General features: G+C 42.7%; 1 protein-coding gene across 8 annotated transcripts; it reads right to left on the bottom strand.

Moving 5' to 3' along the window:
* Window positions 1–40: 40 nt before the first annotated feature.
* On the bottom strand, window positions 41–24,487 carry setd1ba (SET domain containing 1B, histone lysine methyltransferase a). 8 transcript variants are annotated; one of them, XM_080756359.1, is made up of 20 exons: window positions 22,341–24,487; window positions 22,040–22,152; window positions 21,822–21,937; window positions 19,360–19,511; window positions 18,987–19,082; window positions 18,314–18,584; window positions 17,206–17,327; window positions 15,330–16,439; window positions 10,996–11,718; window positions 9,567–9,740; window positions 9,361–9,448; window positions 8,503–8,705; window positions 7,613–7,697; window positions 7,135–7,521; window positions 5,726–7,011; window positions 5,299–5,469; window positions 4,503–4,628; window positions 4,278–4,397; window positions 3,904–4,041; window positions 41–3,449 (listed from the first exon to the last, which is right to left on the bottom strand). In XM_080756359.1, exons 4-20 carry the CDS (start codon window positions 19,495–19,497, stop codon window positions 3,276–3,278), a joined length of 5,412 nt encoding a protein of 1,803 aa, XP_080612485.1. In that variant the 5' UTR covers window positions 19,498–19,511; window positions 21,822–21,937; window positions 22,040–22,152; window positions 22,341–24,487; the 3' UTR covers window positions 41–3,275. The 8 variants fall into 8 exon arrangements, with proteins under 8 accessions (XP_080612485.1, XP_080612483.1, XP_080612484.1 ...); XM_080756357.1 differs by having other exon boundaries at window positions 22,040–24,487; XM_080756358.1 differs by having other exon boundaries at window positions 21,822–22,152.
* Window positions 24,488–24,578: the final 91 nt, after the last annotated feature.

Raw genomic sequence — 24,578 nt, 5'->3', positions numbered from 1 at the left:
AGTATTGGCATCAAAATATACTAGTACAAGCACCAAAAGCAATTATTTTTGTTTTAATTAACAAATTGGTGGTTTGTCATTGTATGCTAAATTGCCTTTATTTTTCATGTATTTCTTTTCATACATCTGTTGTCAAATAAATAGACATGAGAAGAAGGCAGATGATTCCATCCCCTTCCCATGCCGATTACGCACCGTTTTTTTCTCCACACTGCAAACAATTTTTCATAGAATTTACAACATAAAAAAAAGCTTGACACAAGCTGAAATTACTGCCACCAGCTCAATGCTTACCACCCATTTTACATTGATCTCAATGAGCTGTATTTCTGTAGCAAATCCCAGAAACAAAAATATATATATAGTATTCACAGTTGGAACTATTTACATTTTGGAAATGGACAGAAAATGAAGACGTTTCTACAAGAAACAATCTTTCAAAGGGAGGTGGAGACGTTTTCTTTTGTACACGTGGACCTTTCTTTAAATAAACAACCCTTCAACCCTTGTTTAACTTTGAAGATTCCTTTTACAGATCCCTGAAAATATTTTAAATACTCAGTCTTTTATCTAAAAAGAAAAAAAATGAAAAGAAATAGAAATGCATCATCCAAAGTACTCCTTGTGAAGATGTATATAAAAAAGCATTGCGTCTGTACAACTGATCATGTACAATATAAACATCACAGGTGAGAAAAAGTCTCTATAATCAATCCAACTGAACGAGAAAGCAACGACTAAAGCCTGATTTATACTCAGTTGGGTGACGCTGTCCAACACCAGAAATAGCAGATCAGTAAGCTCAACACGTTGCATTGTAGATTGGCTATTTGGGCAATGGACGCCGTTTTACGACCCAGTATAAATCAGGCTTTACTTGGTCTTAGGAAAACTGATTGGCTAGAAAAGGCATGAAGCAGAAGCACAGGCCTCTAGTGCATCAAACACAAAGAATATTAAACTTCTTAAACAAAATTGTTAGAACAAATTAAAGCGTGACGCTCTTGAGTATGTTAGCTATAACTAGGAGGTCTGAGAGGTTGTAGAAACACTTTGCGTCATAGATAGAACACTGGTAGCATTATGGCTAATGCATTCCTCGCACAACCCTTTTGACCCGTCACTCCAAACAAATGATGCATTTAATGCGTCATTTTTGTCGAAACGACAAAAAGGGTTGTGGATGAATTTTAAAACAAAATTAGCCTTAAGGGTCCTACTTATTACAGTGCAGGAGGAAGCACTATGGGGTGAGAGCAAACAAATAAACCATCATCCCCGACACATAACAGAACAATACTTTAAGCCCAATTAATGATTCGTCATACGACAGTGTCGCTCGCAGAATATATTTTCGGCGAGTGACATGGTCACGCGACAAAATATAGCTTTGCTCATAATTCACTGAAGGCAGATTTATACTTCTTTGCACGGAAACAGCAGATCTGCAAGCTCACAGCGCGTCGTGATCAACTGTTTTCGGTATAGATTAAGCATAATTAAGTATAAATTAAAATTGAGCATCATTCTGCACTACTGCCATGTGGCTAAAGATAGGCAGCACTTGTTTGTGCGTGCATGTTCACACAACCGCAAGTGTCACTTCTCAGACATGCCCTCCGTCTATTCAGATTTGCTGAATAGTCTTCACATTCATATGGCACATTGACAAATACATTATTATGTATTCTTCTACCATGCTGTTGCCCATCGAACAAAACAATATAGATAGACAAAATGTGCACCGATTGGAAATAGATACAACTGCATCTTCAAATGCACTTCCCACCAGGAACTACAGAGGGCAGTATACTGACATTATTACGCACAAAGATATACTGTTACATTATGTCTCATTCAGGAACATTACAGAAATAAACAAACATTCTCGATCACACTGGCACACACAAGTATAGTGTCTTAGAAGAAAGTTAATATTTTAAGAGTGGAAACACTGGAATATCATTAATACCATTTTGCAAATCTTTGCAACCAAATCCTTAACTTTGCATAAACTATCAAGCAGCATGATCCACGTTACTGGCTGGTGAAAGCAAGTTAGATTGGACATTATTACAGATTTGATGAATTAACCATTTTGTTGCTTACATCTCCGTTTTATGTATTTCAAGAAAATGGGTAAGAGCAAGAAAGCTCGGTTTCAGGTCAAGTTAGGGCTGTGCCATATTGACAAATTCAAATATCACGATCATTCTTTTTTCTTTTTTTTACCAAATACTTCAATATTGTATTGTGATCATATATATATTTTTAAATAGCAGATCTACAAGCAAGCGATGCAAGCAATACATTGTGACCTTGTAGATTGGCTATTTTAGCTATTGTTTTGAACATTTCCCAAAGAATTTAAAATATGAAATTAGTGATTAAAACCAGAAGCAGTTAAATCACTCATTTAATATTTGAAATTCTTTGGGAAATGATAGAACGATATCCAACCCAGACAAGATGTAGTCTTGTGTGACGATATGGATATAGTATTGATACACTGGACCAGGTCCTCAACACCATACAGTACTGATGCACTGGCCAGCCCTGGACCAGCTTCTCTACACCGTCACCCCAGTTGGCCGCCTGTACTGCTGGATGAAGACAGTATAGTTTGCATTATATGGTGTGAGTGTGCGCGTTGCGGTAATCATGCCATCTCCCACAGAGAGTAAAGCATTTTCCCAGTGGGGACTTGTGCGTCGCACGTTTATGAATAAGCAGCTATGTGTGTGTGTGTGTGTGTGTGTGTGTGTGTGTGTGTGTGTGTGTGTGTGTGTGTGTGTGTGTGTGTTTGTGTGTGTGTGTGTGTGTGTGTAATGCAAAGTGTGGGTTTAGGGATATGTGGTCTACATAAAGCTTATAAGGAGTACAATTAAGTAAAACTGTACAAACCAAGATGGAGGGAACAATGCTGAAATATGACTCAAGATGAAAGAAGTGCCGCACTAAGTGTTGTGTTGAAAGTTGTAAAAAGGAAAAAAAAAGAAAAAGAAAAAAAAAGGAGAAATGAGAAAAAAAAAATGCTTTCTCATTTTAAGAGCACCAGAAATCGTAAACAATCTTGAGTAAATATGTGTTCCATACAGGTAGCTGCATTGTATCCAGATGACTTACATGTTTTTCCCAGAACCCTGCGTCTTCAGTTCTTCCTCTTCTGGGTTTTTGGCATGGAACATCTGGGTCTTCTTGTGAGTACTAGGGATGTTTGGGGACAGTGCTTTCCATTTCTAGAAGATAATACTCGCCTTGACTGGATGCCAACACTAATTCAACGTTCCCCTACAGTTCTCTGCCCCACATAAACAGGGGATCTTCTCGTCCTCAATGGGGAACTTATAGTCATACGTGATCTCCTCATTGACATAAATGGGTTGTTTGGAGTAGATCACAATCTTCTTTTGGGATTCCACCGTGATCACCTTGGCATAGCAGTTGGGCTAAGACAAAAATAAATGTATTAGAAGTTTGTAGTGAGATACCCCATTAACCCTTATTTTGGGGACATTTTCTTTTTCAAACATAAAAAGAAAATTCCAATGTGTTTAGCAGGGAAAGACACTATCATTGATCCCGGTAAAGTCGTGTTTAGTACTCAAACGTATGGATGCTGACATTAACTCTAGTATTAGATCGTAACAAATGCTAGCGGAGTGATACTAAATTATATTTACTGTAACTACAGTGTGTTACACCATCACAACAAGGGGCTCCATAGAATGTGTGTGTGTGTGTGTGTGTGTGTGTGTGTGTGTGTGTGTGTGTGTGTGTGTGTGTGTGTGTGTGTGTGTGTATGCTTTGTGTGTGGGGACAAGAAAATCTAATCATCAATTGGATTAAGCTCATCATTACAATGAATAAAGCTTTCAAGGAAACAATTTGTGACGGTCTTACATTGCAGCTGTGGTTGATGAAGCGGGCGAAGTTGCCACACTTGGTGGCATCGATGATAGTGTCATGGTCGACACGGAACATGTAGCTGCTCCCGATGCCTTCCTCCTCGTAGCGCTTCTCCCGCATGTCCGCAATCACCTGGACAAAGAATATTGTTGTTAAGTGTGCTTGTCTTAGTAATATACAGAATTTTGGATTGTATATTCCACAGTTTGCCACAAGAGGGAGCCATGGAGCAATAGTGAATCACTGTTTGCCCCTATGGTATCAGTATTCAGTTTTGGTTACTTTACCTTTTGTATGGCATCATTGTGCTCAGTTTGACTGATCATTTTGATCACTATTGTGTCAAATTCTGTCAATCAATTTCTCACCTGTCTGATGTTCTGACCCACGTATTCGATCACCATTTCATCAGCAGCAATTGGCTCCATAGCGAACAGACCCCAGTCGTGGATGTGCGATCTGCAGAATCTGATCTTCTTCTTACGGAACTGGGGAGTGGAAGGTGGAAGGAAAACCACAAATATAAGAAAAACTCCACACTGAATTTGAAGGGAACGTGGTTGATTTGTGTACTGTGCCTGTTATTTGTTTACCTTCAACTGGTTGAATTTAAGGAGATCACTGTCACAAGCGAAAGAGGACAGTAGGCGCCGTTGTTCTGACCGTCGCTCGGAGCCAGCTCTCGCAGATACATGCACTTGTGCAGGAATACTCATGCCCTGAACAGAAAGAACATGCATTATGATATGTATATGATCAGATACATGCACTTGTGCAGGAATACTCATGCCCTGAACAGAAAGAAACTGAATTGAAGACAGGCTAAAGTAACTATTGACCCTTTAGCCCATTTAGACCTGAGGCCACGTCTGTGTCACCTTACAGCTTTTAACCACTTTAACAATTATTTTAAACTGTAGCTGTTGAAAAATATCTACAAGCACATACGAGCTTGCAGATCTGGTATTTTTTTAAAGCTCTTGAAAATGTGTGCAAATCTTTGAATATATGTTATTTCATAAGTTTTTAACTCAAATATTTGCTTCTGGGGGTGGTCCCTGGGTCGGCGGCCAAATACAGATAATTCTGGGGGTCCTTCACATGAAATAGTTTGAGCACCACTGACATAGAGACATAGGTTTTTCAGGAGAAAAAAAGAACAGGATTTAGTAAAATTCTACAGAGTCTAATAAGGGTGTGGACTGCCTATCCTTTAGCTATTGATAGCTAAAGGATGGGTAGGTATGCAATTCTTTAGCTTAAGTGCTGTTCCTGGTTTCTGGTGTGTGTGTGTGTGTGTGTGTGTGTGTGTGTGTGTGTGTGTGTGTGTGTGTGTGTGTGTGTGTGTCTACATAATGCTTGCGCCACACTTTGTAATTCATTGCTCACCTGGGTGTCCATGGGTGGTTCTTCTGACCCCTCTACCCGTGTGCTCTCAAGGTATTTGATTTTGTCCTTCTTGTCAATCTTATAGTATCCCTCACTCCGTGCACAGCCAGTCATATGGTCCCTCATGCCATCGTCTCGCCTCCTTCTCTTTATCAAAGGTATACTGGTTGGTGCAAGGGAGTTAAGGAAAGCCCAGGACAGCAAGCTTTGGGAAAAAACATTACAGCTAAATAGTATAGATGACCTCACTTCCTTCTCACTATCTGAAATTCCATTCCCAATACTGGGATACATTTGTTAGCATTACCAATCACCGCCAACAGAGGGCACTAACGTGCAGTTATGTGGAAAACAAGTTAAAAGAGTAACCCATGCAAACAATGTAGTGGTGCACTTTCATGTTGAGGCTAAAGCAGTAAAGGATATGAGGGTGGCTGACCCACAGCGTGTCGTTGAGCCAGTCATTCACAACATTGTCCTGCTGAAGCATTTTGTCATAGGTGATCTGTAGCAGGCGGATGTCCTCTTCGTCGATACCATCATTCCAGATATCGTACAGGATGGTCATCTCCTCAAAGTCTGAGCGTGGGGTACAGATGGGGCCGGGGGGTGTCGTAACGGGGGAAAGGCTGGCCAGTAGCAGCTGCTCCCAACATCGCCGTACCCTCCTAGGAGGCTTAACTACAACAGGTGCTGCTTCTTCATAGGGCATGAAGCCATCATCCGGGGGCAGGACGGTCTGAGCCTCGATCGCAGCTTCCCGGAAGTCCAGGTTGGGGTGGCTTGGGATGTCAGGGGATTTGGTATCCATCACGTCTTCGGGCACATCTCTGAGACGGGCATCATGATCGTGGGGTAAGAGGACGGGGGTATCCGACATACCCTCTGAGAGGGAATCCAAAGACTCAACAGGTGGAGGGACCGCCGGCATCTTTTTGTTCTTGGGCCGGCCAGGCTTTCTCTTGGGTGGGGTGGTGTCAGGTTGCACTGGGATATCTATGGATGGGAGAGCAGTGAGGTCTTCTGTGCTAGATGACTGGACCTGGTTCGGTAGGGTGCTCACGTGGGGCTCCTTGAAGACTGGCCTGTCGTCCAGGCCCTCAGAAGAAGGTTTCCTGTGAATGGCCAGTCCTGTAGGGTCAGGGAAGATTGGCGTGAACGTTAGGTCTCTGCCTGGGGTGCGGGGGACACCAGCGCCTAAGACTGGAGATTGGGCAGGATAGGAAAAGGGGCTACCAGGGATGTGTGGGGATCCAAGCAAAAGGCTGTTTCCCGTTAGCGGGGCATCGCTGCCCGGGGTAACAGGTACGATATCAGTACTACTCTGGGACTTGCCCAGACCTCGGGCTCGTTCCATCAGGTCTCTACCAGGGGTGCGGGGGATGTCCTCATCTGTGGGCAGCCTAGGCCGCAGGGGGAGGTCAGGCAGGGAGCCGGGTGGCAGTTGAAGGAGGGAGTGGCCTTCTATACCAGGGCGAGGCGGGAGAGGGAGGTGCAGGAAAGGAGCAGGAAGGGATTTGGGGATAGGTGCAGCGATCTCTAAATGGGACTTGGTACCTCTTCCAACAGTGCAGGAAACCTCCTCGGGCTCCATTTTACTCTTTGCATGTTTATCCTGGTCATTCTCAACCAAGGAGCTGGTTTGAGAGGGTTGTTGGAGGCTTTTAACAACCGACTGAGCCCCAGTCTTCACTACACTGTCTGGCTCTTCAACTGAAAGACAAGCAAAATATGATTTATAGCACGAGTACTTAAGTAAAGAAAAGCTGCTTGTCACTACATCTTTTACATTTTACATGAACACCACAGAATAAAGCATAAGGAAAGGCCTCAAACCTTTAGGAGATGGAGGTCGTGAGTCATCCACACTGCTACGCCCACGATCCACTACTTCGTCACTGGGGCTATGAGCTCTGCTTTTGGGCTTCTGCACGGGTCCCTCGTCCTCTGGGGTAGGTCCTGGTCCTGGCGGTGTGCTGGGTGGCTTGGCCTCTGCCTCCGTCTCCACCTCCTCATCAGAAGATGAAGACGAAGATGAAGACGACGATGAAGATGTTCGAACACTTTTGACACCTTTAACCTCGTCCTCCACATCCACTGCCATCTCTTCCCTCTCCTCATCCTCGACCTCCTCGACCTCCTCCTCCGAGCTCGTCTCGTACTCGCCACTACTCTCTGCTGACGAGTCCGAGGAGGCTTTGGAAGATGATGAACTCTCAACTTCTGTCAGAATTTAGAAACAAAATGCTAGGTTACAGGGCAGAGGCATTATATACACAACAAATGCCCACTTATTATGAGAGGCAGTCCGTACCATCATCAGAAGAATCAGACGATTCACTTTCGCTGGATGACTCTCTCTCATGTTCATCTTCATCATCTTCTTCTTCCCCACTCTGCTAAAGAGACAAGCAAACCATTAATTCTAGAGAAGAAATTCTAGAGTACACTGTCCAAATATGTTACAAATAATGCATTCAATATAATGACAAGGAAAGCACTTGAACCCTATATTCAAGTGGTATACGTATGGTATACTTATGATACACATAATAATTTTACTTAGATTCTAAGTCAAATTATTGTTAAGTTGTTTAGAGGAATACATTCAGTTACTCACCTGAAGCATTGCATTTATGGAGAATTTGTGTTTGTGTTGCAAATTTTGCAATCCTCCATGATGAATGAAGAATCTAAAAATACTTGTGTTTCTGGATGAATGTTTGTGTTGAATTGAAAATGTTAAAAAATAAATTAGGGTCACAAAGCTCTAGGTATTATCCAATTGTCTGGGTTTTAGTTCACAAGAATACGCTGTGCACCTCGCTTGTGCATGACGCGTTTTAAAAACGAATGTTTGAGAGAATAGCTGTGTTCCAGGATCCCATATTTTCTTGAATTCATCAAGTATTTTCTTTGTGTTGCATTCCTTGATGGTGAATGAAGAATCAAAAAACTAACTAACGTTGATTTGGGGTGAATATTCCTTTAAGAGTGCATTTATTTCTCAACATTTTAGTTGACTTCCTTCTTTTGCAATTTGTGATAACTTTTGTAGAAGGGCACATTTGGACGAGTAGATGAGATCGGCGTCATTTGAGAAGGAATCTGTGGTCACCAAAAATGTTACCGGCTGATGGACCATAACACACATCTTCTAAATACACAAATAAACAAGCCAGCAAGTAATGGAGGATAGCTCACCTTCTCCAACAACACCCTCTCAGAGGCTGCGGTTGCATGTGGTTCCTCCTCCCTATCAGACAGCGACTCTTCCTTCCCAGACGTTTCCACTTCTTCCTCCCCCTCGCTGTCCAGAGGCCGCGATTGTCGTCGTTTTGCAGCCAGGCCCTCACCATCCATTTTGGATTCATCTGATGGGAGCTCAGTTTGGTCTCGATCCCGCTCTAAATAAAATTAATCGTGAGAATTATATAACCATTACAAATGTTATATGCCAGTACCTTCAGGATTATTGACTTGCGCACATGGCACATTTATCATCCTCCAGCCTTAAAGGAGAATTCCATGCTAGGAGGCTTTCTCACCTTTATTTGTAGTTGTTACGTCCCCACCAAAGCAAAGCACCAAAGCATGTTATTTTGTGCAAAAGCTCCTTATTGGCTATTTCCCCTACCATAAGCCCTAAATGAATTGCATTGAATGGGGTTATGGGGTGTTAATTTGCTTATTTCCATCGCTCAATGTTTTTTATATATCCTCTCTTCATAATTCGTAAATAATATCCCAAGCGGCACACTTTACTACTTATTTTGATGGTAATAAGCGAATTAGCACAACACCCCATAGCCCCATTCAATTCAATGCAATTCATTGAGGGCTTATGGTAGGGGAAATAGCCAAATTAGGAGTTTTTGCACACAAAAAAACACCTGGACCTCTTTGGTGGGGACGTAACAACTACAAAGAAAGGTAAGAAAGCCTTCAAGCATGGAATTCTCCTTTAAGACAAAATGTGAGGTTGAATAGGCCTAACACTATGAAACAGGTTTTTGCTGCTCTGTTGAGTTCCAGCTGTATACTCTGTAGACTGAGGGTTACCTTCATCCTCCAACTCGTCATCCACAGGAGTTGAAGGCCGGGCTCGCTTGTTGTCCCCGGCAGCTATAGCCTCAGGCTTCCTTTTCACCTAAAGACAAAATGAGAGTTAGTTACACCAACTTCTAATCAAGGTGACCAAGGTGCGACAGTTGTATTCCGCATTATACAGTATGTTTGCTGATGTATAAATTAATCTCAGGGATTACCTTAAAGGAGGGCAAGCGGATGGCTCCTCGCAGGGAAATGCCCAGGCCCATCCCCTCATAACCAAGTCCCTCTCCCTTGTTCCAGTTTTCCAGCAGACTGGAAGCTATGGTCTCTTTCGGTTTAGGCCTCTCCTCTTCCTTTCCCTCTCCAGCTTTCACTGGAGTAAGGGATGCCTGGATGAACATTAAAGTGTGTCAATTACCTTGACACGAAAGAATGCAAGGCTGTGTAACGCTAAGTCACAAGTGACATAATCAAGAGAAAATAATATTGTTGATATAATTAAGGGGAGACAGAGAGAGAAGCCAACAAGATCATTTCTCCCAGTATTGGGGCATAATAACCCTCAATGTCATAGCCAGCCAACTAAAGTAACGAAAACCAACTAGGCGCTAATGTCACACAAACCGTTGAACAGGTCAACGCAGAATCCATTGCGCTCACTGCCAGTAGGCCTCTCCACAAGGTTTATTCAATTTGAGCCACAAAACAGGATTAAAGTTCATAGAGTGTGCACTATTGTTGTTACTGTGATAATTCCTGTAATCATCAAACCAACTTACTAACTTAATATCATGTGAAGGCAAGTGTTACCTTGATAAAAAGAACAGAAAAATCACACCCGTGTGAAGTGAGGGGCGCTCTTATCATCGCACATCATCATACATCATCTCATTCCGGCCAATCAGAATTTGCGTCCTCACCTTCATCTTTAATGTTTGTGTTTACACAAACACTCAAAATTGTCCATTCATTGTCAAGTTTGTGTTAGCACAAAATTTGGGTTACACACACCAAAAGCTGGACCTCAAAGAAATCACACTTGTGTGAAGTGAGGGGCACTCTTAGTCTTATCATCATACATCACATTCCATGCTCAGCCAATCAAATCATTTCCATGGCACGCACGCACGCACGCACGCACGCACACTCACACACACACACACACACACACACACACACACACACACACACACAGACACACACACACACAAACACACACGCCTAGCGCCCCTCAAAAAAAAGAATCATTCAAAAACAGATTTGTTAAGTCTTTTAGTCATGTCATTGTTACCTCTACCAAGTGTCAAGGAGGCTGTTTCCACCCCATCTGTTTGTTTGTCTGTGGCCAGCATATCACAAAATATTAATAGCCAGATTACCATGGAATTTGCTTTGTAGTGACACCATGACCTTTCCCCTAGCGACACCATCAGGCCAAACTTTTACAATGGGCCACAAAAAGGCACCACTGCTTTCTTACAGTAACTAATGATTATACCGTGTATAATAACATATGAATTATTTTTATTCTTTTCCAGCTTTTTAACTCAATGTTATAGTAACACAGAATCCCCAAAGCTCATGTATAACCAGAAACAATGAGGAACCCTGTGATGAAACTGCACAGATAAATGCACAACTCACCTTGGCCGAGCGTTCCTTCTTGTCCCACCAGTCATCAAAAGCTCTGAAAGCCACCACCTCCACCATTTTGCGGTTGAGGTCCCTCTTCATGATGGCCTTGAGCTCCTTGACAATGACCATCAGTACTCCATCTACTGTGGCCTTGTGGGGGTCTTCCTTTTTATCTTCGTATCCAGGAGGAGGAACAGCAGGGTTGAATTTTGGTATGCTGGGATGTGGCCACTGTTGTGCTGGGTCCCCTGCAGAATTGGATTGGATATCACCCATGGAAAGGGGTTGGAAGGGTCCCCCGAAAGCGCCCGCCGCACCCGCAGCACCCATGAAGTGTGGGTACGGATAGGGACCCCTGGTCTGAGCAATGCGACTCAGCATCTGGGTCTGCATCTGGAAGGACATGTGAACGCTGCCCCACTGTGGAAGATAGTTCATCAGCTCCATCTGCACCATGGTGGGCATCATGCTGGGAGCATAGGGGCCCATGTGAGTCAGCATATGGTGGGGAACCCCATGTGGACCACCCAGGTGGTGTGAGGGCATGTGAGGGTGTGGAATAGCATACCCAGTCTGATGGGAAAGATGGGGGAACCCTTGGGGATGCATAGGAATGGTCTGATGGGGGGACACTGCAGAGTTCACCACGATGCTCTTGTCTCCACCGGCGATTGGTGTTCCAGGCATCTCATCGTCAGAGATTTCCATGTCTTCCCCGGATGATTGATGGCCCTATGTAGGAGATGACACATTTAGCTTGATTTTGTATGATATAATGCGCTACAACATCTTTCTAATCTAGTTTAAGGTTTTCTCTTATACTTCATTCTAACAATATAAAAGAAAATACATCTTCATCCACGCCATCATTATAAACCACATATAAACCCACAAACTGCCTTCAATTCTAACCTTCACATTACAGCCTGCTCAATTAACCTTTTAGAGAATTTAACCACATGAATCGTAGTGTCTCTGTCTTCTTGGCATTTAATAATAGACGAACATTTGGCCATTTTAAATAAGATGACTCTGGCCGAAATGGCAGATCTACAAGCTTGAATCACAACACATTAAGAGCTTGTAGATTGGCTATTTTCAGCAAAAGGATTCAGTGTAGAAGGAAAACAAAAAGAGGGTCCAAGTATAGAACCCTGAGGCACCCCGGTCAACAAAGTATATAGGGTGTAAATATATTCAATAACAAATGCCCATGTTTTTGACATCATCTAACATCACAGCTGATTCACAAAATTGATTATATGTATGTAAAAAGATATATAATCACACCCGTGTGAAGTGAGGGGCACTCTTATCATACATCATCTCATTCTGATGTATGATGAATTTTCGTCCTCACCTTCGTCTTCCATGTGTGTGTACTATAGAACTATATTCCCATAGTAATCATTGCAATAGTCTTTGTTCAATAACAGATGTCTTGTCTTCCCCATCTCAGTTCTGATTGGATTAAATTGCTGACCCACCAAAAAATATATTTTGTCGTTAAAGATAGAAGAGATGGGGAGACCATCTGTTACAGAACACTTTATAGCAATATTACCATCAAGAGTAATCAATTCTTTTTTACCACTTTATTTCTCCCCATTTTAGTCGCTCCCATTTAATTCGCCCCCTTAAACACATTTCTGTGTCGTCACTGCTGTTATATCGTACTGGCTCACCTGCCAGGGAGGACTCGGAGCCCCCACCGTGAGGATGTGCGGCCTTTCGTCCCACCCAACACTCGCTGCTGACACGTGCCACCCATAGAGTATTAAAAGGATAGAGACTAAACTAGCGCGAAGCTCCGCCCCCTCCGCTATTCATGTCAGTGGAAGTTGCTCAGTGGCGTTTTGAAGCACCCGGAAGGCTGCCGGAAGTACAGTCTATTTCGCTGATTCAGCATTTCACTTCCGCATTTGGACACCAAATTTTGGTGTCCAAATGCGGAAGTGCACCCAGAGTGCACCTGGGCTTTACATTGGGCGCTCGGTTGCACGGGGTTTCCTTGTCAAGAATCCACGGGTCCGCCTGCAGTCCTTCCTCTTACCACTAGGTAAGCGCTTCAACATTGGAGTGCATAGCTGGCCCCTTGGTGCCACCCCAGCCCGTATAGGAGTATGGTGCAATGATCAATATCACCCTCCCCCACCCAAATTCCCTCCCCCGAACATGGGGCAAATATGTTTGCATAGACGCCAGATGCAGATTCGAGACGCCAGATTCGAACCCACAACCTCCATGGTGGTGGGCAGGGACTTTACCACTGCGCCACCGAGTAGCCTGGGCACCATTTCATTTCGGTATATGATCCGGGCTGGAGCCGGATGATATGGTTACGTCATGTTGTAGGCAATGGTTTGCCTACAACAAACAGGAAGCTGTTTGTTGCTTCCTGTTTGATTAAAAGCAATAAAAGCTCTCGTAAGCGAGAGCTTTTATTGAAAGGGAAAAGGAAGTTGTCGCCGCCTGTTCATCCTGTCTGGCGACTACAAAACAATACTACAACATGACGTAACCACATCATCCGGCCCCAGCCCGGATCATACGGACTTTTGAAACAGAGACCAGGCTTTCCTCCGAGGCGGTGGAAAGCCTGGTGAGGTGAGGTTAGCCACCGAGTGGCCTGAGCTTTAACCTTTCAACAAAAAAAGCCCTTGAAAATATAATTTACAGCATCTTTAAATATATGAGCATTTAACTACTAAATAATACTTGCATAATACATGCAATTTATGTAGTGCTTTTCAAAGCAGATATTGCCAATCTAGAAACACACAAAATACATATTTTTAAAACATGCTAAAAATAATTACTTATCTTCCACTTGTATTAATTATAGAATAATTTCTGAAACAACTCGTAATTAAATGAAACCACACAGTCAACTAAGCATTGGGAGTGGCATCTTTACCCAAATGACCAGTTTGCAATGTTTGCTTTGTGATAAAAAATGAAATGTGAGACACGAGGCACTGTGGCCAATCCTGACTGTCGGGCTCAGAAAAACCAGGAAGTGTATTGCTGAATGGGGCCCACACTCAGCCAGCCACCGTTTCCCTCCAGTTGCGAGTGTTAGAAAGAGGAAATGAAAGTGTTCTATTCCCCAACAGCAGAACGGCTCTGATTACTCCTTTTGGAGGACAGCACAAGGTGTAGAAATACAATGAGGTTATAGGCCAGTTACTACTGTACTATAAACGAACATGCAATCACATTTTCTTTTAATGAAGGTTCATGCATTTATTCAGGCCTTGGCTATGAACAATAATGTAATCTAAGACTCAGCATTCATTAAATAAATAAATTGGGTATATTGTTTTACATAAACTAACAAGACCTTTTCCCATTTTATACACATGCCATAGCCTGTTTTCCTATGAATATTATGATATTTCGGACTACTTTTTCAGACCTTCTCAGCCAAGAACAAAGTGTAAAAGAGGATGATAAAAGTACAACCAACTAAGGGGAAGGTTGCGACACAATTTCAAGATATATTTTTCTTCGCATTAGCCTACAGTTTGTTCCCCCAAATAAACAAAACACTCTCTGTTAAGTTAGGAAAAGAATCCTTAAATCTTTTGCTCTCAGTTCAGCAACTGTTTGACATGCATTGAAACCAAAATGTTCTCTACAAGGCTTAAAGAAAAGGGAAAGCTTCCTACTTCTATCTCCCAATAAAGCCAAATCATGCTTCTTGCACCTTCTGGGTATTGGTTATGTGTTATGGGATATAGGTGAGAACATCATAGTCTGCTCATTATTTAAAAATGTCACATATATCACTTGTGTGCAATGACCCTATTCGTAATGGACGGAACTATTTCAGGTATTAGGTAAACTACTAACTAGGGACAAAAACATGCATTGTGTTACTAATCACCACCTACAAGGCCCTCTCAACAACCAGGCTCCCCGTTACCTCTCAGAACTCCTCCAACGCCACGCCTCCTCCCTCTCTCTCTCTCTCTCTCTCAGTCTCAGGTCTGGTAATGCCAAACTCCTGGACATCCCCGGGTCAACTCATTAACCAGGGGTGACAGGGCCTTCTCGGTGGCAGCCCGCTCCCTCTAGGATCTTACTCCCAGCTCACGTCAAAGATGCCCCCACACACGCCACGTTTAAAACCACACACAAAACCCACCTTTTCAGACTCGCATTGCATGCCTACCCAATCCCCCCTTTTATACTCCCCCCTTTACTTCTATAACTTAAAACCATTTAACTAGTTTTTCCTAATAATGTTTATATTTTGTTGCTGTTTTGTAAAGCAACTTTGAGTGGACAGAAAAGCACTACATAAATTGTTATCAATTCTAATTATTGTTATGTCTTACCGTGTCCATTTCAGGTGGCGTATGGTTTCCTAAACAGCCATCTTTGAGGTCATTGGTGTTCGTCTTCTCATGGACAGGAGGGCTGACCCTCTTGACCAAGGAGGCTGTTCCAGGGATTGGCTCATCATCATCCGAGTCTGGCAGTGGGGTTGGACTAATGTCCTCCAGGCCTGTACTAGAGGGACGAGAGTTATGCTGACCACCATGAGACCCCCCTGTGTAAGGTGGGATCGGGGACAGCTGAGAGGATGAGGAGGATATGGGACTTCCCTCCATTCGCACTTCAGTGTCTGAGTCGCGCTCAGCCAGGAAGGGCAGCAGCTTTGTCCTTTTTTCTTTGAGGAGCATCTCAATGCGGGAGTCCAGGCTATTTCGCTCTGAATCCATCGTGGGGGTGCCAGGCGAAGGACAGTGCTCCGGCGTTTGAGGAGGGGGGGGCGTGGTTGGCTGGTGGACAGGCTCTGGAGGTGGTTCGGGGATTGGTGGGGTTTCTGGCCTCTCCTTGACCGACATAAAGTCAGTGGCAGCAGGTGGTTGGGGGGGTCTGAGGTACTCAGTTTCCCGCTGGACGGGATGAGGGAAGGGGGGCTCTGAAGGAGGGAATGCAGGTGGCATGGGAGACGGAAAGGGAGAGAAGGCTGACTTAAAGTTGGCTGCAGCAGCAGGGGGAGGTGGCGTGTAAGCAAATGAGGAGGTGGATGGTGGTGGTTCAGATGGAGCAAGTTGCTGTTTGAAGCCAACTTGCTCAGTGGCTGTACTTCGATAGTTTGTATTCCGGTACTGTTGCCTCTCCGGTCTGCGGTTGTAAGCATCCTGGAACTTGCTGTCGTGTCTGCGGGACGACTTGTAGGCCGCCGAACCTTCGGCTCGGTTGGCCTGGTACGCAGGAGTGGTCTGCCTGCTGGAATAATTGGAATCTTGAGAGAAGGGTGTACCCGTCTGGCGTGGGGTACTATGGGGTGTTCCTTGGGACTGAGGCGTAGATTCCTGCCTTAGGCTGGAGTAAGCCGTGTCCAAGGACACAGGGGTGCTGGCGCTGTTGGGGGTCACTGTTCCTCCCACAGCTGACGCACTGCTCTCAGACAGCCTACGGATACTAGGCTCACAGGCCTGAGTGGACATGAAATAACACTGTTAGGGGACGTGCTGCGTTGAAGGAAATGTATATTTAACACACAAGAAAGCATCTAGCATGCCAGCACAGCAATGAAATATATCTCTCGTTTTAACCCCTATATTAGAATGCATACAAAATAAATAATGCAACTGGCAATAATAAATTAATAAATGTTGTAGGAGAATAAGTATCCTTGTAACTCTGTGCTGATTGGACCACATGCCACAATGCTCCAGCCTGCAGTACGTGTAGTATGTGCTGCTCCCCTTCCCAGTCAAGGGGCTGACTACATTCCTTCATCAGTCTCTTTTACCACCTGCTGTACTGATTAAGTGGATTAGAGATGCTTAAATTGGCAATTTCTCCATTCATTGATTCCAAGAACATCATTCAATAACTATAACTACAGCATCGTCTGAATCCATTCACTATTCAGACCAACAGAAAGTGTGAGTTTTAAGTAACGAACCCTAGCATCTCTATTCTGGGCATCATAATAGCCAAATATTCTTTGAACATTCTGCAGAAATAGCAGATCTACAAGGCAAGCTGTCAGAAGTTGTAAGCTTGCAGATGGGCTATTTTTGGCAAAGAGGTTTGGTGTAGAGGGAATAAGGAGGGGACCAGGTACTAGTACAGACCCCTGAGGGACCTGGTTAACAAAGATTACATTAGGGTTAGTACCCTGCCTGAACTAACAAAACTCTTTGTCAGTTCTTTCATGTTTTGTCTTTTTTGTTCTGTTAGTGAAACGCTTACCAGTAGGGCTTCTGCTAGGCTACGAGGGGAAACCTCTCTAGACTCCTCCCCACCAAGAGGAAGTGTCCATGGGGTGAAACTGCCATTCATAAGGCGCTGGAAGTACCTTAGGCGCTTCTCACCTTAATGGGAAACAAAAAGGTGCAGAGTGGGTTTAGGGACAAAATGACCAAATATAATCTTTGACACAGTAAGGCGCGATTCATAGCAGAATAAAAGTCGGTTCATTTGAGGTTCGGGGGGGGGGGGGGGGACGTCCGTGCTAAAGTCGGCTCTTCGGTGCCACTGAAAATTTCTGACGAGCCTAAATCATACACACATTCAACATTAGCAATATTACGTAAGCAAACTAAAGCAGTTTGTGCATAGCATTTTCTATCTCATAGCATTTATCTCTGAATGAGATAAATGCTGCTAATTTCATTTAATCTTGAATAAATTGTATCAAATACACCACCATCGTTTATGAACTGCACTTGTGTAAAATTGACAGAAAGTGAAACTGTCTCTTTAACAACATTTTAATAAACAATCATAGTGTCTGTCACAAGCACAGATTAGTTCTCTGGTCAGGCTAAAAGGACATGTCCACACCTCAGTGATTTAATAGAATGCTATAAGTATAATTAGGAATATTAATAATTCACACACACACACACACAAACACACACACACACACACACACGATCATGCAAGGCAAGCCAATGTTTTTGTCTCACTCACTGACTCACTAAATTCATTGATTGACAGCATGACATTAAATGCTGTCATTCTCTCAATAAATAAATAAATAATAGCTAGACCAAAAATAAAGCCCAACATAAAGTTAAGTTGTATATTTCGATATAAATCTGAAATGTCATACACAGCACCTTCGGCTCGTGGGAGAAGTCCAGGCAGCTCAACTCAATGAAATTCAATGATCCAACGTTACCAAGCAACGGACGTAAATGTGTAGCCTATACACGACACGTGACCACAGCACTACGAATAATTTCAATAACATAATGTATAAATGTGAATATTTTACCCCAGGCCAAAAATACTATTAATAATTGTGCAAAAAATATGAATAAGTCATCATTTAGGCAACTGAAAAGTTGTTTACCTTTAGGGTCAAGCTCCACGTGGATAATGTTCCCCATGACAGACGTGTTGTGAAGCGTCCGGACAGCATCCTTAGCGGCTTTGACGTTCTCAAAAACAACTTTGGCTATTCCCAGGTGCTTTTTGTTCTTCGGGTTGTACAAGATCTCCACTTCTTCTATTTCTCCGAATTTTTTGCACATGTCGTTCAAAAACCCTTCTCTGATGTTGTCGTTCAGCCTCGCAAATGTCACCTCCTTGGGAGGCACGGGGCCGATGTAGCAGTCATCGATCTAAAAAAGAAAAGGGGGATACAAGTTAGAAGTATAGTGATGGTTCAATTTTTAAAGAAATGTAACGGTGCATCATTGTGCAGCAACGTTGTCCGAATGTACGCCTGTCCTGTATACAGTTCCAAACTTCCAACCTTAGGGCGCCGTTAAAGCATTCGAAATAAACAAGTTCTAAGTAAAATAAGGTTATGCACTCGATGAGTAGTTTATAATCTACGCTGCAATAATTTAATGTCATAGGTCATAAACAATCAAACTAAATGTGCACACCGGAGGGGGTGTGTCTGACTACCTCGCATTTGACAGCCCCCCGCACCAAAACTTCAGGAGAAAAAAAAACAAAAAAAACATGGTAGTTTCTTTCAAGTCCAAAGTCAAAGTGCTTTGCCATATTTGCTATACCTTAAACTTCGGAACAGGCAGATCCGTCTCCTTGTATTTCGTCCAGAGACGACCGATTCTCGGGTCTCGGACATCCACGGGCGGAATCCCAGGATTCTGTAGGGGGAGACAATGTTTAGTTCCATGGAAGCGGGCGACAATAACTTGTTGCAAAGTTGAGGGGCGCTACTGACAGAATATCAACTAAGCTGGGTCCCCCAGTAACCGACAGATTTGTCACGATTGTGCATTGCAAGATGCAGCACCAGAAGCACAGTCGCCAAAGCAATAACAATCTGGGCAACATTATTGTAACCCATCATGGAGGTCGGTTTACTCCGTTACGATTGTAGCATTTCGCCGCATCAAAGGCGGATGTAAACGATCCACTCACGGGCATGCTGAAAGTCTGTCCATCGTAGCGATACAGTTTGTGCGACCCCGTCCTCAATGCCGGGTCAATAATCAACTTGTAACTTCTCCAGTGGTGATTTCGCTTCTCCCCCGAAGTGCCAACGGGATGGCTGTCCATGCCGTTCGACAAACCTGGAACGAGAGAGCCAACGTTAGAAAGCTACCATGAGGGAAACACAGAGCCACTAATTACCTAATAATAAGGTAGCAAACATTACAGCTGATTACACTTTGCTTACAGGGTCCCATAGGCTGGCATACTAACACTGAAATGGGGGCTAGCGTATCCCAGTTACCGAAACAGACATTAGGCTACAGAAAGAAAAAGAACAAGCTTACTTGAAGTCTGCTTTCTGCCATGGTCCTCGTTCAACCTGTTTCGTTCCCCTGGCTTGGACATGATTTGTCCGATCGAATGCGTTTTTATTTTTGAAAAAACAAAATCGTTTTCCTTTCGCTCATTACATTACATGATTTAGCTTAAAGAATACTGCCTCCTTTTTTTAGCGAGAGCCAACACATATTGTGTGCCTCTAGTCTGGAGCTTCTGTCTCTCCCACAATACACCGCTGAGCTTGCCCTCCTCCTGTGACATTCGCACTTTCGTTACAAAGTTCTTTCCGAATCTTAATGACATTTAAAATTGACGTCGGGTTGAATAAAATGACAACGTTGTTAAATGATTGTATTAGTTATATTCACGCAACCACGTCATGTTAATGTATATTAATAAATAACTGTTTGGCCCGGACATGGAATTGGTGTTTGTGTTGAATCTACTGATTGCATTTACCCAAATGGCAAACAAGACGGACAGAAGGGGCAATAATTTCTAAACCGGTTCTAACGCTAATAAAACGATATGTGCCTATAGGCCTGTGTGTTTTGGGGGATCCGAAAACATTATAGTCTCGTTTCTGTTTTACTATTATGACTCTGCTGCTGCCGAGATGGTGATATGGACGTACTGAATGTGAAACGTCTGGGGAAGCTAACACAGGAATACCATTTGGAATCATTTCAAACATCAGTTGATTTCCATAAAAATGTATCCCTAGGCTATCGAACACCTCGTTACGTTAAGTCGTTTCTTTTTTGGCAAGCCAATATTGGCTCCAAGATGATATTATAGGCTACAAACTAATCCGGCCTGCCTATTATTACCTTATTAGAACATTTATTTTTCATTTATTTTATTGTTTTACCAATACTGTATAAATATTATCGTGCGGGGGGTTATCAATAAGCCTTTGTGGATAGTATGGCAAACAACACAACACTGCTTGATATTTTGCAGTGCTCGGGCAATTGGCTGGTTAACAGCTCAGCTCCGGCGGCCAATCAGAACGAGGCACCATTTCAGCATTCTGCTATTAGAGGCACGGCTCAGGAATCCTTCAACAGAGAGCAGTGAGAGGGGGCTGAACGCTCTCGGCAGCCATTTTCCTAAAACAGGACTCAATGGCCTATATGGGTTTCCTTTGTTCCAAAAGGGATCTTATACTTGCTTTCCTCATCTCTCATGGACTATGATAAAACTATGATTCCTCCTTTAAAGGATTGAGAAGAAGGAAGATAAAATACTGGATAACCCCTTTGACATTTTGAACCTTTTTTCCTCTGCCTGGAATCCATCTTTGTCTTAACTGGGTCATGGCACACCCATAGAATTTATGTTTCTAAAGTAAAGTAAAAAAAAAAACCATATGTGAATAAACAGCTTATAGATTTGGAGGTGAATTGAGAGAAACAGTGAAACTCAATGTGTAATGGCATATTGTTGGCATTGCACTGTATGGCCTTATAGGATATGATTAGCAATGAGTAAGTTCAATTCTTTTATAATTTAACAATGTTGAGTTGTGTATATATGGGGCATGCAGTTACTGTTATTAAAAGTGTTTATCAGATTGATCACATGGAACAATGGTAGGCCTATCTATATCAACCAGCTCTCTTCAAAATGTGCACTGGCATGCTGGTATAAGATTATCCATTCCACATTGTGTAGCTATAGTATACCATTGCTCCTCAAATGACAGACTGCAGGCCAGGACAACTATGCCCTTTTTCTAAATAGTTTCATGGTGTTGTCTGAAAACTTGCTGTAGATTCACCATAAGCCCTTTGAATTGACTTATAACTTAAAAATGTCATGTTAACACCCTGAATACAGTTAAAATTAGGCTACTCTGTCTGAAGTTGTACATGAGTGTTGATTGAGACTGCTTAAATAATTATCAGGTGTTAATTGGCTCTTTGTCAGTAAAGAACCTAACATTTGAGTAATGTTGCCTGACCTTCCCTTCAGGGTACATTTCACTTTCTTGAGAAATTCTAGGCAGACAGGCAGTCTTTCCAGTGTCTGCAGCTGCTTAAAACTGATCTAGTAAGTAACTCTTAGAGGAAACAGAGGGAGCCAAAATTGATGAAAATATTTACCTTAGCATTTTGTTGAACTGTATTTAACAGGCCTAAATGCAGGGGAGGAAGGAATGTTTTCAGTTCCATCTTCGGATCTTCTATTAATGGCACTAAGAAAGGATGGGATACATCTCCTGAAAAGAAGGAAATCCATTAGCTTGACAGCTATAGTTCTTTGGAAGTTTTTTTTAATCAATGGTAGGCATTGCCTCTTAACCAACGAAATTGCAGCACACCTTCAAGCATCATCTGTGTGGGCAATATGCTGCACACAATCTCTTTTCTTGGAGACAGGATTGCAGCAGTCCAGTTTTCCTCGTCCATTTCAAGAATGTGAGCCTACACAACACTACATTGGAAGGGTTGTTTTGAAAGGTAATTCATTCTTGAGTGTTTCTGTAAGTATTATGTAAGTATGTTCTCAGAGAAGGTAATCGTGGTCATCTCATTTAAGTGTTACACACAGCCAACAATGACTGTAAACTAATAGTATGAGTACAAACATTTTATTCATGTGTATTGTAATAAGAGACTTACAGTTATTCAAAACATGCAGTCCAACAAAGAATCTAAAAGGAGCTCTAAAATCTTATGGGCAGAAATATCTTGTGTAATTCACTGCCTTCCTTTGTAAAAAAAAAAAAAAAAGAAGAGAAAAAGACCTTTTGGTTTCAAGCCTGCATTTGTTTTAAAGACTTCTCTGCTGTTCTCAGATTCAAAATGGCTTCTTCACAGACAAAGGAGAGAGAACTGTGTGCTGTAAATGTTGCTGCGCCATAACTGGGTGAGGCTGCTCGAACATTCGAAGGGGAGGTCGTTCTCAGTAGTTCTCAGTTTTACTTATCAGTAGTAGTAGCCTATAAAAGCACAAACAACGAAGACCATAATTTGTTTTAAATCTGAATGAGTGTAGGATTTTTAAAGCCTAATATAATTACAATCCACAACGTGTGTGTGCCAGAAAACGCAGCATTGCACAAGCGCCATTCAAGTCCCCGACCGTCGCCTGGTTACAAAACGGCAGCTCAGACCTCTCACATCTAGTCCAGACTGGTCTTTGGCAGCAACAGTAACCTGATAATACTGGACGGTTGCCATGGGTGCTGCTCAGTATATTCCGTCGTGCAACGGTGCCGAGTGCCGATCCACAAGCTCACAAAGCGTCGCGCTCGCGGCGCACTGTGAGCTTGCAGATTGGCTATTTTTCGGCGAGATATAGTTAGATAGCAGCCCATAAATCAGACGACCAGAGTGAGGCGAGCATGAACAAGCACGCACCTCCCCCACTCACACACACTGACACACACAGCCATATAAGGTCAACGGAGAACGTTTCGCAAGAAGCGATGCCGTTATTTCTCTCAAGATTCTGGAGGGGGACCCGTGGTGCTTCCGAGAAATCTTTAGAGTTTCCATATTCCCTTCCCTGCAAAGAAGAGCGTGGTTCGCGTTTTCAAACCAGCCTATTTCAGAGGACGCATCAAATAGGCTACAATAGAAGATCATGTAATCCAGTCAGTGGTGGGTAAAGGGCAAAGCAGAAGACAGGGAAATTAAGCAGGGTGAGAGTGAGTTGTGATTATTGACGCACGTAAAGGTCTGTGCCCCCCTAGTAGGACACTATCCATTGATTCCATTCATTATCAGGTATTCCATTTTGTTTGTCTTGTATGGAGGATCATGTTACATAACCACCGTGCCATAGAATCTTATTATTGTGTTTTGTTTTGTTTGACATTTCTAAATGGAGTATTAGGTTCTTTTGTGTTCAGTTTAAACGCTAAAATGCCACAATTGGCAAGTTCGAGAACCGAATCATGTGGCCGAGAGAGCTGCCTTTACAGAACAAACTGGTTGTTCCTCCCAGTCAGAGCGCCAGAGGCCTGTTTTTCTTGTTCCCCGACGTCCCGTGCACTGCAGTGCACAGCAGCTCACACATTCCTTTCCACCCTGTTAGGTCACGAGCCTAGAGGACATTCTCTTCTCTAGCAAAGGGCCATGGGCTGGGGCACTATATGGAAATCAGGAAACTTTAAATAGTGCAAATATACATGGACTATAATAAATAAATACATTGTCTATATTATAACATTCCTTTGGCGTCCAAGTAGACGCCAAAGGAAAGTATATTATTTTCCATTTTTATAGCTGTCCTTTTGTGTGTTAGTGCGCCACAAAGATCTCTCTCCAGTCTCCACACGGAGACTGGACTCTGTGTTTCTCTGCATGGGCGAGGGCGAGGGAACAGGGAAATTATTCTCCAAAAGGATCTACACGGATATCATTTGGATAGGCTTGGCTGCATGGTAGGAATGGATATACATTAAAATGCCATATATAGGCTAATGGTCCATTGAGAACAGACTATTATGATTGAGCTCATTCATTAGGCCTTTCTGTCATTAATCATTCAAACTTAAAACCAGCCTTTGGAGGAATCTTCAAGATATGAAGTAAACAGTTACAAATAGACATCTTGTGTTTTGATCATCTGTTTTTTTTTTCATAGATTACTGGGCAGAGTGGGAGAATATGGAAATTGGAATTAATTGGAATTACATTCTATCCGTTTTTCGTTTCTTTTGTGTTTAAAACTTAACTTTACATTATTTATGCTGCTCATTAATGGGTTTTACTTGTCCTCTAATCCTTGTATATGCTTCTGAAATTATTGTGAATAAAACATAATATACAAGATATTGTTTTTGATTTGTTTTTAACCTTGACTTTTTATGATGGGTATTAGCAAAAGTGCCATTTGAAAATGAAATTGCC

This window comes from Protomyctophum bolini (assembly GCF_963924005.1).
Source record: "Protomyctophum bolini genome assembly, chromosome: 22".
In the NCBI taxonomy this organism is placed as follows: Eukaryota; Metazoa; Chordata; class Actinopteri; order Myctophiformes; family Myctophidae; genus Protomyctophum; species Protomyctophum bolini.
This window is presented reverse-complemented; position numbering and strand designations above follow the sequence as displayed.